Source organism: Macaca nemestrina, chromosome 7 (genome assembly GCF_043159975.1).
Source record: "Macaca nemestrina isolate mMacNem1 chromosome 7, mMacNem.hap1, whole genome shotgun sequence".
Classification (NCBI taxonomy): Eukaryota; Metazoa; Chordata; class Mammalia; order Primates; family Cercopithecidae; genus Macaca; species Macaca nemestrina.
Window position 1 is genome coordinate 169,711,704 of NC_092131.1, and position 14,055 is coordinate 169,725,758.

The window sequence follows — 14,055 nt, forward strand, 5'->3', positions numbered from 1 at the left end:
AGTACCTTTGAAATAATTTATCAATGTATTCGGTAAACCCAGTTTCAGAATGATAAAGAAAAAAACATTACACAAAATAATGTGGCTAATTCACAGTGGTCCAATTTCTAGCCTGAGGGTTTAAAATGGACTTAAAGTAACGGTCTTTAAACTGAACTCAAAGAATGCAAAAGCAGGAAGTTCAGAAAATAAAAGGCAAGAACAGGACTTTAAGTGCATTTTAAACCCATGGGCTAGAAATTGTACCACTGTTAATTAGTCGCATTATTTGGTCTAACATTTTTTCTTTATAATTCTGAAACTGGGCTTATCTAATACACTGATATATTCATACAATTTGGAAGAATCAGTTGAAGTCACAGGACCCAATATTTGCGCTCTTTCAGTGAATGCAGGCAAATCTGTTATTCATCAGTAAAATCGTATTTTAGTCTCCTGTTAACGTCGTATTTATAAAAGTATCATGAGGATGCCAAATGCTGAAAATGGAGATGGTCTAGTAACTAGAAATCCCCACCCCAGGGAGCACACGTACGTATCTCCCTACATCCTCATACTGTGATGTGTTTTGGATCAGACATTAGAACCTCATGAAGTTTTAACTGTTGAGTCTTTCCCAAGCATCATCAAGTTATGATTTAGGGAATGTGTGACTGAAATTCATTCATTCCTCATGCATAGGCACGATCACATAAATACTGCACAAATTTATGTCCCTACAAAGTAATCAACAGTGCACACTTGAGGGCAAACCGCATATTGAGCTAATGAAGGGCTCACTGTGATTAAGATTGGATCAAACAGTAGCAGAACATAAGCAAATTTTATCTGAATTCTGTAATGAACATACATGCTATAATAACATTACAAAAGCATGGCAGCCTATTCCAAACCAGCGAGAATAGTTCTGTGCAAACAGTGGGTCTTTGGGTGTTTGAACTCCCACCACGTAAGGGCAAACTCGATATACATGCTAATGACCTACAATTATGAAATTAAAAAAGAAAATGCTAAAGGATGCCAGAGTGAACCTCAGTGAAGGCCACAGAGACCCACCCTCTTTTAACTTTTTACAAATAAACTTAAACTACAAACTAGAAACACAAATAATCAAGAGTGGCTCTAACATTCAAATGAACTAAATGAATTGTGTAGGAGATTAACCCCATAACTTTGTTTCTTTTTAAAAAGTTTCTTGACCAGCTCTTTGATGACGGTGATGTTTATCTCCTTCTTCTTGGCAGCCAAGCCCAGCAAAAGAACGGCACGCAGCGGTTGCTGCCCAAGCCTGGGTGCTCCTGGTGCTCCTGGTGCTCCTGCGTGATGGGCTGAGCAGTGGGGTTGTCGTGGGGAGACCCCTCCCTGGCCTCTCCTTGCCCAGTCTCGGCGCTGACGCTGAGGCTCAGCTCACAAAGATCTTTGGAGAGAGGGAGGCGGGGATCTGAGTGCAGTGCCAGCACCCCCTGCTCCTGCCTGCCCGCCCCGCCTGAGGGCTCTATTCACCGCCATGCTTGTGGGCAGCCCCAAGCTCCTGGGGGGCTGGGGCTCCTGGACGGGGCTCATGAGCAGGGTTCTGGGCAGAGATCAGGAGTTTGCTGTGCTTGTTGTTGTAGTCGCTGCCAACCATAACAGCATCTCCTGCAGCGCCAGCAGCTTCACCTGGAGGGAGGGGTGCTCAGCTGTCACACCGCTGCCGGCGCCCACCCCCACGCCCACCCCCACCCCTGCAGAGATGTTGCACACCCTACCTTCATCTCCTCCCTGTGCTGGACCAGCCTGATGATGTCCTCCTCCCATTGCTGCATCCTCGGCACTGCCCCCTGCCGCTGTTAGAAGCTGATGAACATTCCTGCGGGAGGACAGGGCTCAGACGCTGGGGCCCCTCCGAAGGCCCTGCAGCTTCCCCTGCCCTGCCCTGGCCTCCCACTCACTGATGGCATCTCTCTCCCCAGTATTCGATGAACGGAAGTTCGGGTTTCTCCACCAGCTCACTCAGGTCCGCCATCTCCTCCCGGTGGTCCATAAAGCCGCTCTGGAGCCAAAATAATGGAGTCACATCTCGGCAGCGACCTGCCCTCAGGTGGCATTTTCAAATAAGTCATGGAGAAGCTGGAGGTGAGTCCTGGCATGGGCCAGCTTCTCCACGACTTCCTGCAGGGCCCGGTGGGTCTCCCCACTCACAGACTCGCCCCCAGTCCCTGGGGCTGGGACCGCTGCCTCTGGCTCCTTCTGGGCCGAGGCCACCAGGTAAGCCAGGTGCTGGCAGCACACCCTCTGCTCTGTCACCCGCTCTCGTAACCGTGCCTGTTCCTCCTTGGCACTGGCTCCAGCGGATTTGAAACATGCCACCTGAGGGCAAGACGTGAGCATTCTTGTAGGGGCATACACAGAACAAATGGGGCAGAGAGGTGGAGCGCAGCCCCTTCCCTTGGGGCCTCAGTTCATCGCAGGTGAAATGGTGTCTGACCACTGGCTCTCGGAAGGGATGAGGGTCCAGAGAAATCAGAAGGCAGGGAAAGTAAGAGCATAAAGGGGTCTTGCAGGGACCACAGAGGAAGGTGGCAAAATCGGTGCGGGGGGAGTCAGGCTCACCATGGCCTCCCAGCTCTCCTGGTCACTGTCCAGATGTCCTCCATCTCCTGTAGGGGGTGGCCAGAGGGCTCCTCAGACAACCCAACAATGGAGGTACTGTGGGCCCACCTCTGCCTCCACCCTCACTATGTAACCCTGAGCCAGCCCCTCCTAGAGAGGAATAAGCTACTGTTCTTTATTTTATTTTTTTTTTATTTATTTTTATTTATTTTTTTTTGAGACGGAGTCTCGCTCTGTCACCCAGGCTGGAGTGCAGTGGCCGGATCTCAGCTCACTGCAAGCTCCGCCTCCCGGGTTCACGCCATTCTCCTGCCTCAGCCTCCCGAGTAGCTGGGACTACAGGCGCCCGCCACCTCGCCCGGCTAGTTTTTTGTATTTTTTAGTAGAGACGGGGTTTCACCGTGTTAGCCAGGATGGTCTCGATCTCCTGACCTCGTGATCCGCCCGTCTCGCCCTCCCAAAGTGCTGGGATTACAGGCGTGAGCCACCGCGCCCGGCTACTGTTCTTTATTTTTCCTTTTAAGTACCAAGATCTTGCTATACTGCCCAGGCCCAGTCCCACTACTGGTCGGTGCAGGAGTTCTGACCTGCTCCGTTTCTGACCTGGGCCAGTTCAGCCATCCTTAGGCAACTTGGTGGCCCCCCCGCTCCCAGGAGGTCGCCATATTGATGCCGAACTTAGTGCAGGCACCCGGTCGGCATAATGACCAGCTGTTCTAAAGTTCTCTTCCAACTCCTCAATCCTGTGCTGCTAACAGTCCCCCCTTCCTCCTGGGGCTCTCTCCTCTTCCTCTGAGTGGTCTCCGGTACCTTCCCCAGGGAGAGCCGTGAGGCTCAGTTGGTCCTGCAGCTGCTGCTTCTGCTTGCTGGCAGCCTCCAGGTGCTCCTAAGGGGCCAGGAAAGAGTGACAAGGCACTGAGTTTGCCAGGTCGTCCCCCTCATGGTCCCGTCTTCAGCAGCTCCCTCCCCGGGTCTCCTGTAACTTTTGGCGGGCCATCTCGGCCACCGCTTTGCCCCAAGCTTCCTGCTGCTGCAGCTGGTTCATTAGCTGGGTCTGCTGCAGTAACTGCCTGTGCAGCGCCTCCTTCTCAGTGGTCAGCTGCTGATAGGCGGCCACCTGCTGCTGATAGGTGGCCACGGACTGCTGCAGGTGACCCAGGTAATGGTCTGGCTGCTGCTGCAGACTCTGAGCCTTTTGGCTCTTCAGCTCCACCTGCAGGAAGACCCTGGGTGTGAGGGCAAGTGGCGGCTGGCTTCCAGATTCTGGGCCCATTAATAGGGTAGCGAGGGCACTGTGGGGCTCTGTCGCCTGCCCAGGGCCCTGGCCCCTTACTCCAGGCCTAAGTGACTCTCTCCCTTTCCTAGAACCCCATGCTTCCTTCCTCAGCCTCAAATCTCATACCCTACTTCACCATTTAAACTGTAGGCCATAGACTGGTGGAAAAGCAGTGGGAGCCAGCTACCATCTGCTAAGTGTGCTACAGGCCTAATGCTTTCCATGTATTATCTCATTTAATCCTCAGCTCCTCTGTAAGGAAAATGCTACCTTCCTTTTGAAGTTAAAGAAACAGAGGCGGCTGGGCGTGGTGGCTCATGCCTGTAATCCCAGGACTTTGGGAGGCTGAGGTGAGCACATCATGAGGTCAGGAGATCAAGACCATCCTGGCTAACACAGTGAAACCCAGTCTCTACTAAAAAACACAAAAACTTAGCTGGGCATGGTGGCAGGCGCCTGTAGTCCCAGTTACTCGGGAGGCTGAGGCAGGAGAATGGTGTGAACCCGGGAGATGGAGCTTGCAGTGAGCTGCGATTGCACCACTGCACTCCAGCCTGGGCAACAGAGTGAGACTCCATCTCAAAAAGAAACAGAGACTTAGAGATGCAAAGTACTTGAATGGTGATCAGTGGAACCGAGGTTGGAATCCAGTTTCAATCTAAGGAGCATTTTTGTTTTGTTTTGAGACAGAGTGTCACTCTGTGGCCCAAGCTGGAGTGCAGTGGTGCAATCTCAGCTCATTGCAACCTCCATCTCCTGGGCTCAGGCGATTCTCATGGCTCAGCCTCCTGAGTAGGTGGGATTACAGGCATGCTCCACCATGTCCAGCTAATTTTTTTTTTTTTGTAATTTTAGTAGAGATGAGATTTTACCATGTTGGCCAGGCTGATCTCAAACTCCCGACCTCAAGAGATTCTCCTGCCTCAGCCTCCCAAAGTGCTGCGATTATAGGCCTGAGCCACTGTGCCTGGCATAAGGAGCCACTTATCCCACTGTCTGTTCCCCTATGATTGGGGGCTTCATGCCACTAGCTGGGATGATGATGTCCAGACCTGGGAGGAGCCCAGGGCTACCCACCTGTAAAAGTCAGAAGGCAGGAAGGAAGAAAGGGTCATAAGACTGCCCTGGAGGGTGCTGAGGTCACCTGCCCCCAGGCTGGAGCTGCTTCTGGCCTGGCACCTCCCCTCCCCAGAGGCTGGTGCCCGCTTCCCAGCCCTTCTTGGATGGGGTGGGGGTTACAATCTACTTCACCTCGCCCAGCGTCTCCTGTAGCTCCTCCACTTGCTGCTCCAACTGCAGTGCGCTCTTGTTCTCATTGTTCTGGACAGAGAGAAGCAATCAGCTGCCACCCACTGCAGCTGGAGACCCCAGAACTCGGTGTCTGACTCCCATGGCACGGGGAAGGGTGGAGGCAGGTTAGAAAAATCATCCCCTCTCTCCCACAGCCACCAGAGCAGGGCTGTGGCTTACAGGTGCCTTTAAAAGTAACATTTCACGTGAGGGCTACACTGCCCCATTTTACAAGTTGGGAAACAAAGGCCTGGAGGGTTAGGGAGGAGGGCAGGCTCCGCAGGTGGGGCAACGCAGCAGCTCCTCGACGCCGCTCTGTGGCTCGGCCAGCTGCTGAAGCTTCTCATCCTGCTCTCGAAGTCTCTCCTGCTTCTGAAGCTTCTCCTCCTGCTCCTGAAGCCTCTCCTTTTGTGGCTGGTTCAGGAGACTTACGTGTTGATGGTTTTCCACGTGGGCCTGGAGCTCTGCTGACACCCTCTCTAGTTCCTTCCTCAGGTGCTGCAGCTCCTCCTCAGCGGGCACTGCTGGGGGCTCCGGGGGCAGGGGTTTAGCTGAGAAAGGAAGCAGACAATAAGGGCCTCTGGATTCTCAAAAACAAAAACAAAACAAAACAAACAACAACAACAAAAAAACCCTCCTCTTGGTGCACAGCTCCTCTCAGGCTCCCCAAACTTGGCCTCACTGCTAATGATTCCTCGCACCCGGATGGCAGCCAATCTTCCAAACCACTTTCAGATGGAGAGCACTGTGGGTGGCTGACAACGGGCCCTCTTTGCTGATGGGGACACTCAGGCTCATGGAGATAACAAGACTTGTTGTTTCCTGGCACAGACCTCTTTCCTTCTGCCTCAAAGCCCTTCCATCCACCCACCTCCCTGGGGCATTCTAAGCCACCCCCAGAGCCCCCTCCGATGCCAGGCCTGCTCCCAGGTCACATCAGCCCCATCGTACCCATCTGGTTTTTTAGTTTCGACAAACTCCTCTCCAGCTTCTCTACCAGACGCATGTGATGCTGCTTCTCCTTCTTTAGTGTGCAAACCTGCCCAAAGCACAGGGATAAAGGGCCCTGGAGAGAGGGGCTGGTGGCTGGACAGGCTGCCATCTCCCTCTCTGCCCCCACCTCCACAAAGCCCCGACCCATGACCACCTCTGGCTGTATATTCCCATGTTACAGATGCCCAGAAACATCCGGTGACCTATCTAAGGTGGCGGGGCTGAAGGGTCAGATCTCACCTCCTGGGACATTTTTCTCATCCTCTGCTGCCACCGGGCCCTCTCTCCTTTTAGATGTTGAACATATTCGTCTCTCTCTAGATGGGCTTGTTTGAGTGAATCCTTCATCTGCAAGAATGGGCACAGAAGTTAGGAAGGGCTGTCACTGGTCCTCACCTGCTCCTGGCCACCTGGGGTCATCTTCCTTCCCTCCCTGCCTCTGCAAAATCTCACCTGTGTCAGCTGAGCTTTCAGCAGTGCCTGCTCCCGTAAGGACTGCTCTAACTTCCACTCCATACGTGCTTTATTGCGGCTCGAGGACTGGATGGTGAAGAGTGAGAAGTTTCTATCTGGGGAACCTGGGCCATTCCATACAGTGCCCCTTAAACAGGCTAGGGCTAGGCTTAATATGCAACTCGGTCAGTAAAGATCGAGGCATTTCCAAGTCTGTGGTCTGGTTTTTAAAAGAACTCAGTAAAGTTGGAAGGGACAGGGAAAGAGATCGAATTTACAGCTGGCTAACAGAGACCCAGAGAGATCAGATAATATTGCTCTTGTTATTACTGTTATTACTACCACTGTCTGAACCTTTATGGAGTGTTTCACCAGGTACCATGCTAGCAATCCCATTTATTCTCACAACCACCATAGGAGACAGTTACTATGATGACCTCTATTGTGTACATGAAAACACATGGAGTATTTGAGGTTAAGCGCTTGCCTAACATCACTTAGGCAGAGTTGGGATTTGAACGCCCAGCTCTATCCAATTCTCTAAGCCCATTTTTCTTGCTGGGGATGGGGGTACAGATAGGGAGGGGAAAATGAATCTTTTGTTCACTGTTTGAAAGGATGATACATTCGCATAGTTCAAAACTCAGAAGGAACAGAAGGGAAGTATCTCCCAGCCACCTATGGCTCTCTCCTGAGTTTTTTATGAACCTTGCAGACATGTTTTCTGTATATTATCATAGTATGTACACACACACACACACACACACACACACACACACACAGGTTTCCTCTCTCTACAGAAATGGTAACATACTAAAGGTACTCTTCTGTATCTTCACGAGTAAAGTACCCCACTGCACCTAGGACTTGGCCAAGACCACAGCCAGGTAAGGGCAGGGCAGGCACTTGGCCTCCAAGTTCAGTGTCCAGTACTCGCTCCCCACCGCACCCCCCAACTCACCCACAGCAGCTGACTCAGCCCCAGGCTGCCTCTAACAACCAGACACAAAAGCAGTGAGGAATGGCCATGCCGCCTTCTGGGCAGGACACTCCATCCTGCAGAAGGGACCTTTAGGCTCACTCCTCCATCTGCGAAGCCAGGCTCCCAGGGACGGGGCAGGTGGTCAGACTCACTCTGTCCGCCTTCTTCTGTGTGGCGGTGACAGCAGACAGAGCCCGCTGTAACTCCCCTTTACGCTGCAATGAATGTTGCAGGCGGCCAGCCAGATCCTTGGTCTGTTCTGTAATGACAGATGTGAGATGGGTCCCAAAGGACTCCCCTAAAGACCTGTCAAAGTGCCAGGCTGAAGGATGACAGGGCGCCCAGATTCCCACCTTCAAAGTATCTGAGCGAGCGTTTCGTGCGATACAGGTCCGTACTTAGTTTCCCTTTCTGTACGTTCAATGTCTGGATTTGAACCTTTGGGAGAAAAGCCAAGCAAGTGCTGAAAGAGAAGGAAAGAAACATTGCCCAGAGGACAGGAGAAAACTTCACACCCTCCACTCACCTCTAGCTCCCTTTTGGCTTTCTGTTTCTCATTGTTTGCCTTCTTTTCCTATAGGAAGAGGAAGACAGAGCTCTTACCAGGGGGAGGCAGAGATGGCACAGCAAGAGACATGCCCCCAGAATGCCACCAATGCCCCAGGACAGGCCCACCCATGAGACCAGGTTATCAGGGACCCTGTGGGGATGGGGTAGAATCTGAGGGGTGAGCCTTCTTCCCCAGGCTGGGAGTGGGCAAGACGAGACTGGGGCCTCTACATCTGAGTGCCCCCCAAACCCAGCCGTCATGTCGCGAGGAAAAAAAGAAATCACATTACTTCTTCCAGCTGATGTTCCACTTGTTTCTTCTGTTGTTTCTGTGGGGAGAGTCAAATTAAGGTGATGGAGGGTGGGCCCCTCAACTCTATTCCCCAGGCCATGAAGCGGTAGGCGGGGCCAGGAATGGATTTTAAAGGCAAAGTTCTCAGACCCAATGGGAACACAAACTGGTCAACTCTCCTCAAGCTCCCAAGGACAGAGGATTTGGGTCTTTGTTGGTTTTCACCCACAGCCACAGAACTCAAAGTCTGAATGTGGAATCTCTTGAGAGGACAGGAACACAATCCTCTAGAGATGGAGTTTGAGAAAGGCCCCCCTCCTGCCTGCTTGTGATTTAGAAAAGTGTGTTCATTCAATAAACATTGACTGAGCACGTACGGGCCAGGTACGGCTCTTCACAGCAGATATAGGATGGAAAAGGACACACAGCAGCCCTTGGCCCTGAGGTTTCCATTCTAGGTGGCCTTTAAATCTCGGACTCTCAGAGCTAACAGAAACCTTAGATACTCACTACCTCCTCTGGAAACCCGAGTCCAGAAAGGAGAGGCGGCTTGTCCAGAATCAAAGAGCAAATTAGGGACTGAGTCACGGCAGAAATACAGGGCCCCTGACAGCCAGTCAGGCTTACACTCCCCCAAGAGGCAACAACCCCAGGGCGTGTGTAGCAAGGACTTGAGCAGGGGTGTGTGGAGAGGAGAGAGTTGGCAAAGAGGGCAGCAAAAGAAGAGCCATGGTGCGTGCTCTGGGGTCCCTCCAGGTGAGGTCTGGGTGCCCCAGCTCCCTATTTGCCCTTGGCACCAGGGGCCCCCAGTCCCTTTCTTCAGGGTCCCAAGGGGAAACTGGAGCCCAGGATTGTCAGCCTGGAATCAGGGGACCCCACTGGACTCTTACCAAAGATTTGATGGTGTTCTTCAGTTGACTCATTTTGACAGACCTCGAGTCCAGGACTACTGCTAGTTTTTGGGACGGGCTCTGAGGCACATGCTGAGAGGAGGAGGTGGAGGAGGAGTTGTGGGAGAGGTAGAGAGAACAATCATTAGGGCTGGGGTGTGTGTGGGCTGTCTCAGCTGGCAGAGGGGCACCCAGTCCCTGCTGTGGGAGGAGGTTGGAGGATTGGCCTGCAGGGTCACTGCCCCTCCACCCAGAGCCTCTTACCTCCAGATCCTTGAGGGGTTCAGATGACGTAGGGCCCTCTCCGTCGATACCTGTTGCTGACTACAAGAGGTGAGAGTGCACATGGAGATGTTCTGTCCCTCTCGGTGTCTAAGCCCTCTGACTTCCTTTTTTCCCCTTCAATGGGCAACATTTTCTTTTCTGCCTATCTTGGACCCTTCGTCCCATAACTCCTTTGTGCCAACTTCTCTCATGGTTCTTATCTCCCCATCATCCCACCCTGGGGCCCTTTCTGTGACTCCTGATGGCAAATGGCTGTTCTCATTGTCCTGGCTTCCCCTTGAGACTGGGGATGAGGAAAATCAAACAGCAATGACCATATCCTGGTGTCCTGGGTGTTTATAGTAGGCCATGTACTAGGGATTAACATAAAACAATAAGCCGGGCACGGTGGCTCAAGCCTGTAATCCCAGCACTTTGGGAGGCTGAGACGGGCGGATCACAAGGTCAGGAGATCGAGACCATCCTGGCTAACATGGTGAAACCCCGTCTCTACTAAAAAATACAAAAAACTAGCCGGGCGAGGTGGCGGGCGCCTGTGGTCCCAGCTACTCCGGAGGCTGAGGCAGGAGAATGGCGTAAACCTGGGAGGCGGAGCTTGCAGTGAGCTGATATCCGGCCACTGCACTCCAGCCTGGGCGACAGAGCCAGACTCAGTCTCAAAAAAAAACAAAAACAAAAACAAACAAACAAACAAACAAAAAAACATAAAACAATAACAAATCTCATTTAAAATTCACAAATGGAAGTCAAACAATAATACCACCTCTATTACACAGATGTGCAAAGAGAGACCCAAAGAGCTCAAGCAACTTGCCCTAAATCATATCCCTAGCAGATGGAGAGGCAGGATTCAAACCCAGAATTCTGAACCAGTACCCAACAGTCCATTCACAATCTTAACAATTACCCTCTACTCCCCCTTGGGCCCCCTGTCCCCAGGAGCCTGGTCAGCCAAGACTCACATCCCCAGGTGAGTGGGAACCACCAGAAGTGGCTGTCTCAGGGACACTGCCATTTGTTTTCCTGTTCTTCTTCGCTTCTGCTGGACCACCAGGGCTGTTTCTCTGCCAATATTCTTTTAACTGTGGGAAAGAAGAGCAGTAATGCTCATGAGAACTATCGGCCCCTACAGCCACATCCTCCCTTATAGTTTTAACAAAATGCTCTTATACACCATCTGATTTAATGACGCCAACAACTGTACAAGGTGTTGTCACCATCATTTAGTGACTGAGAGGGATTGATATAATGGCTAGGAAAAAAAAAAAAAAGAAAGAAAAAGGTGATACTGGAACTTCGAAACTCAGTCTTCTGACTCCAAGCTCTGGGGTTTTGCCAAGAATCAGCAGCTGCCAGGGACCAAAACCAGAGGTAGAGGTAGAAAAGTAAACATTAGGTAGGCAGGCACTGCATGGTTTAGAGTCATACATCCTCACACATCTGTTAGTATCAAGAAGTGCACCAGTACCTCTCAAACTTTTATATCAATGTGTCCTCAGGGCAGAAGGCAGCCTTTCTGTTAAATCTGGGAATTCATCAGAAAGAGGTCAACCCAAGCCTCATTTCAGAGAGAAGTCTGGTGTACTCTCAGAAGCCTATGTGACTGTCATCCCTAAGTACATTAATGTTTTTTCTCCTGATCTCAAGAGAATCAAGGGAACCTGATGCTTCAGAAAGATGTCTCACATTTATCCCGTGGCACTCAAAGTACCCCAGGTCGAGATAATATGAGGAAGATTCAAGCTGTCAAGTTCAGTTCCCCAAGATCTATTCCACAGAAGATGAGCAAATCTCACTTCAGAGACCACAGACTGAAGGGCAGTCTGGTCCCAGAACCATGGAGAATTAGAATATGAGGTGGAGAACTCAGAAAAAAAATGTTAAAATCTCTCTGGAAAGTAGAAGCCTGGGAGAAAACCAAACCAAACCCATTCTCCCATTGCCACCTAGAGATACTGTCAACGTTTTGAGCTCACGGGGGAAGTGTAGGTTTTTCCCCCTGTCAATGTCTATGTTAAGGGAGTGAGGCAGCCTGAAACTGCTTGCTCCTAGATCCCATAGTCTCCATTCCCCTTCCAGCTGCAAATTTGTGCTGTGACCAGAGGAACAAGAAATGGGGTGACAACACTTAGGGGAGTGGGTCATAAGATCAAAGGCCGGTCTTCCAGTAATGACAGTTAGTAGGCGGATTGTGACATCACTACATTCCACTCCTCCTGGTTGGGGGTGGGGCACATCAGCGCAATGTCCGAGTCCCACTCCACTATGGGGGAGGGAAACACAGGGTTGGGACCTAGGTCCTTGCAGACACCAGCACAAAGAGCCCATGGAGTTTGACCTTGAGGCAGCAGGAGGGGAGGACTGAGTCTGCAGTAGGGAGCCCCAGGAATCACCAGCCCAAAGTCACCCAGGGACAACTGGCGAGGGTGGGGCCTAGGGCTGGAGGACCCAGGTGCTTGGAAACGTGAGCCCAAAGAACCCAGGGAGGTCAAGTTTGGGTAGGCAGGAGGTGAGAGCCCAGTAATGGAGTGGGAAGCCCCAGTAGTCACACACCCAAAGTCACCCTGGGGTGATTGGTGAGGGCAGGGACTGGGCTTCTTGTTGAAGGGGCAGAGCTGATTGACAAGACTTTGGTGGGGGCAGCCCAGAGGTGCCGGGGTTGGGGGGCCCAGTTTGGTGTGCCTCAGGAGTGATATGGACTCTGGTAGTGGTCTTGTCATCAGAGGGGATCTGTGGCTGGGTTGGGGGGCCATGACCTGGTGCATTTTTACCTTTCTCTTGGCTAAGGCCAGTTTACTCTGTCGAGTTTCTTCTGCCATCGCAGGGTGGGAAGGGAAGCGGGATTGGGGCCACGTCAGCAAAATCCCAGCGAGCACTGATCAACGCCTCCAGTCACCTACCAGGCAGCTGAGCAACTGAACCAGAGGAGGCGTAACCAGGACTCCAGTAGAATGCAGAAAAGGGGCGTGGCCTTAATGCTCCAAGCCCATTGGTCAATGAGAAGATGAAAGGGAATTGGGGCGTGGCCAATCAGCAGGCAGCAATGTGTCCAGAGGGGCCTGTGGCTCACAAGGAAAGCTGCCCATGCAACCACTGTCCCCACCCACTCAGAGAGAGGGAAGGGGCCGCCCCATCTGGGAGAGGGAAGGGGCCGGTTTTTGTTTTAAAAGCTTTAAAAATTTTTTTTAAAAAGTGTGTATACTTTATATATGTGTGTGTCTGTGTGTGTGTATGTGTTCCTCCAGAGCTGTCTTCATTATCCAGCTTCTATGCAACGTCTTTGATTTTGGTCTGTATTTTTCATCTTCAAATACAGTACAAAAATTACCAGTATTACCTTAATTGAGATACAGAGCCTATAAAAATGGAAAATCTATAGCATGCTTGATGGTTAATGAAACAGACTATATTATCCAACATTCCAATAAGATAAGATTATCACAATGATTTCTCTTTTTTGGAAAAACATTTGTTTTATTCTCTTATGTTCTTGTTACGATTTTTTTTTTTTCTTAAACAAGAATCAAGTCTAATTATCTGTAAAAACACAAAGCTTTTGTGCTGGGTGCAGTGGTTCACGCCTGTAATCCCAGCACTTTGGGAGCCCGATGCGGGTGGATCACAAGGTCAGGAAATCGAGACCATTCTGGCTAACATGGTGAAACCCTGTCTCTATTAAAAATACAAAAAATTAGCCAGGTGTGGTGGTGGGCACCTGTAGTCCCAGCTACTTGGGAGGCAGAGGCAGGAGAATGGTGTGAACCCGGGAGGCAGAGCTTGCTGTGAGCCAAGATCGCACCACTGCACGGCAGCCCGGGCTACAAAGAGAGACTCTGTCTCAAAAAAACAAAACAAAAGAAGAACTTCTATTTCTCTCACTTTATAATAAAATTTTTATATCTCCTCCTGGGATTCCACTAAGACTTATTTTAGACCTTATTCTGATCTCCCTCTCCCCCTCAACCCCACCAACTTCTGCTCAATCATCTATTCTCAAGTCTCTCTGTGTAACATACTAACATACTTTTTGGAGAGAATTGTCTAACCAATGAATTCTTTCTTCTGGTGTCTAATCCATCCACTGAATTTCTTATTTCAACAATTACTTTTTTTACTTCCTTATTTCATTTTATTCTGGGACAGAGTCTCACTCTGTCACCCAGGCTGGACTGCAGTGGTACGAACCTGCAGCCACAGCCTCCTGAACTCAAGTGATCCTCCACCTCAGCCTCCTGAGTAGCTGGGACTATAGGCAGGTGCCCCACACCCAGCTAATTTTTCTTTTTTTTTTTTTTTTTTGGTGATGGTGAGGTATTTTTTGTAGAAACAAGTTCTCACCCTGTTGCCCAGGCTTGTCTCCAACTCCTGGGCTCATGCCATGCTCCCACCTCAGCCTCCCAAAAAGGGCTGGGATTACAGGTGTGAGCCACCCTACCCAGCTATATATTTTATT

At 50.8% G+C, this 14,055-nt stretch overlaps 1 protein-coding gene and 1 pseudogene across 1 annotated transcript; both read right to left on the reverse strand.

The window, feature by feature from the left end:
- Window positions 1-803: 803 nt before the first annotated feature.
- On the reverse strand, window positions 804-12,546 carry LOC139364031 (putative golgin subfamily A member 8F). Its single transcript, XM_071099263.1, has 19 exons — window positions 12,374-12,546; window positions 10,565-10,684; window positions 9,582-9,641; window positions 9,318-9,398; window positions 8,426-8,464; window positions 8,113-8,160; window positions 7,940-8,024; window positions 7,739-7,845; window positions 6,605-6,691; window positions 6,392-6,499; window positions 6,110-6,197; window positions 5,457-5,709; window positions 5,120-5,189; window positions 3,345-3,478; window positions 2,593-2,617; window positions 1,932-2,032; window positions 1,749-1,849; window positions 1,504-1,659; window positions 804-1,417 (listed from the first exon to the last, which is right to left on the reverse strand). The coding sequence occupies exons 1-19, from the start codon at window positions 12,419-12,421 to the stop codon at window positions 1,224-1,226; spliced, it is 1,905 nt and encodes a 634-aa protein (XP_070955364.1). The 5' UTR covers window positions 12,422-12,546; the 3' UTR covers window positions 804-1,223.
- On the reverse strand, window positions 3,501-5,113 carry LOC139355490 (golgin subfamily A member 2 pseudogene; annotated as a pseudogene).
- Window positions 12,547-14,055: the final 1,509 nt, after the last annotated feature.

Coding starts and splice junctions, on each gene's coding strand:
- LOC139364031 (XM_071099263.1), bottom strand. CDS start 12,421: ATGGCAGAAGAAACTCGACAGAGTAAACTGGCCTTAGCCAAGAGAAAG. Junction 6,198..6,391: donor TGAGAAAAATGTCCCAGGAG/GTGAGATCTGAC, acceptor TGCTTTGGGCAG/GTTTGCACACTAAAGAAGGA. Junction 2,618..3,344: donor GGAGGAAGGGGGGACTGTTA/GCAGCACAGGAT, acceptor ACATCTGGACAG/TGACCAGGAGAGCTGGGAGG.